Source organism: Nanorana parkeri, unplaced genomic scaffold, assembly GCF_000935625.1.
Source record: "Nanorana parkeri isolate BGI_ZX_2015 unplaced genomic scaffold, ASM93562v1 scaffold3456, whole genome shotgun sequence".
Classification (NCBI taxonomy): Eukaryota; Metazoa; Chordata; class Amphibia; order Anura; family Dicroglossidae; genus Nanorana; species Nanorana parkeri.
In genome coordinates this window covers 43,165-44,537 of record NW_017309724.1, presented here as the reverse complement: position 1 = coordinate 44,537, position 1,373 = coordinate 43,165, and the positions used below count along the sequence as shown (strand labels likewise).

Here is a 1,373-nt window from a genome sequence, read left to right as displayed (position 1 = left end):
TGGGAAGCCGGCTTCCCGACCAATCAGGAAGCTGGGAGGCGGGTCATTACTCGCCATCCAGCTTCGTGATTGCACGGGAAGCTGGCTCGATGTTCCCGTACAGAGGAAATTTTCCTCTGACCGGAAGTAATGATCAGATGAGGTGTCAGGAATCTCGTATGTTCCGACCTTCTTCTTTCACATGACCGCACCGCGTATCCTGACTTTATAAGTGATTATTGATCATGGATTACAAAGAACACAGCCTCCTCCTCCTCTCCATAACTCCTCCTCCTCTCCATAACTCCTCCTCCTCTCCATAACTCCTCCTCCTCTCCATAACTCCTTCTCCTCATCTCTATAACTCTTCCTTCCTCCCTATCCTCCTCTTCCCTCCCTCTCCCCGTCGTCATCCCTCTTCTCATCTCTGTAAGTCGTCGTCCCCCACTGGCCACAGGCAGACAGTACAGGAAGTTATCAGCGCACATTTCTGGTAAAATCCTCATTTTCATTTCCCATCATGCATCTTGCTCCGGCCCTCTAGGTCTTCAGATCTCCCATCAGTGATCAGTACCCTCAGCCGGTCATTTCAGGGCCATCAATAGAAGTAGATTGTTCATAGTTATTACACCAGAAATGTGGAATTTGTTGTCGCTATGAAAGTTCTGTCCACATTTCTGATGTGTCTCCTCTCCCAGGTCTCCTGTGTCTCCTGATCACATCTGTGTCATCCGGACCGGTGTATGTACAGAGCGGAGCGGACATCACGGGATGTGGTATGACGTGTTCTGGACCTGATGATGAAGTCACTTGGGAGCTGTACAGACATTGTGGAGGGAAGGAGAAGACATTGCTGGAACGTCACTGTTATTACAGCAAAACTATATCACATGACCCCAGACTTCACCTGGACACAAGGAGCGGCTGCTGGAAGCTGACACCGGCCAGGAAGGATGATTCCTGTGTGTATAAGATCTGGTGTTACTGTGCTCCAAATTATCTACTGTCCTCTACAGACATCCGTGTGCTGGGTAAGAGGCCGTATACTGCACCACACAACATCACACTTCTCTCCGCACTGCATTGTACTCTACAGGAAGACGTGTGTCTGACATTGTGGTTCCCAAAGGGGAATGTAGGGGGGTCTGACACCTTTAGGGGGATGGATGGGATGGTATTCTGCATTGCTGGGATTTGTAGTCTTCTATAGCTGGTGCCAATTCTGCATTGCTGTATACATCATACAGCACGGTGTGACCCCATGTAATGAATATGAACAAGGACGTACATGTTTGAAGCTCAGTCTGGGTTGCTCCATAGATTCAGTACAGTCACAGAATGTTGTCATCCTAGGATAGGAAGTTACTGGCAGGATCACCGCGTGTAATTAAATT

The 1,373-nt window shown here is 48.7% G+C and overlaps 1 protein-coding gene across 1 annotated transcript in view; it reads left to right on the top strand.

The window, feature by feature from the left end:
- The first annotated feature begins 605 nt into the window (after positions 1–605).
- LOC108803165 overlaps positions 606–1,373 on the top strand; it is a 4,750-nt gene continuing 3,982 nt past the window's right edge. Inside the window, exon 1 of the mRNA XM_018575001.1 lies at positions 606–1,010. Within this exon, the coding sequence (XP_018430503.1) occupies positions 758–1,010 (253 nt within the window). The 5' untranslated portion in view covers positions 606–757. The remainder of the gene's footprint in view (positions 1,011–1,373) is intronic.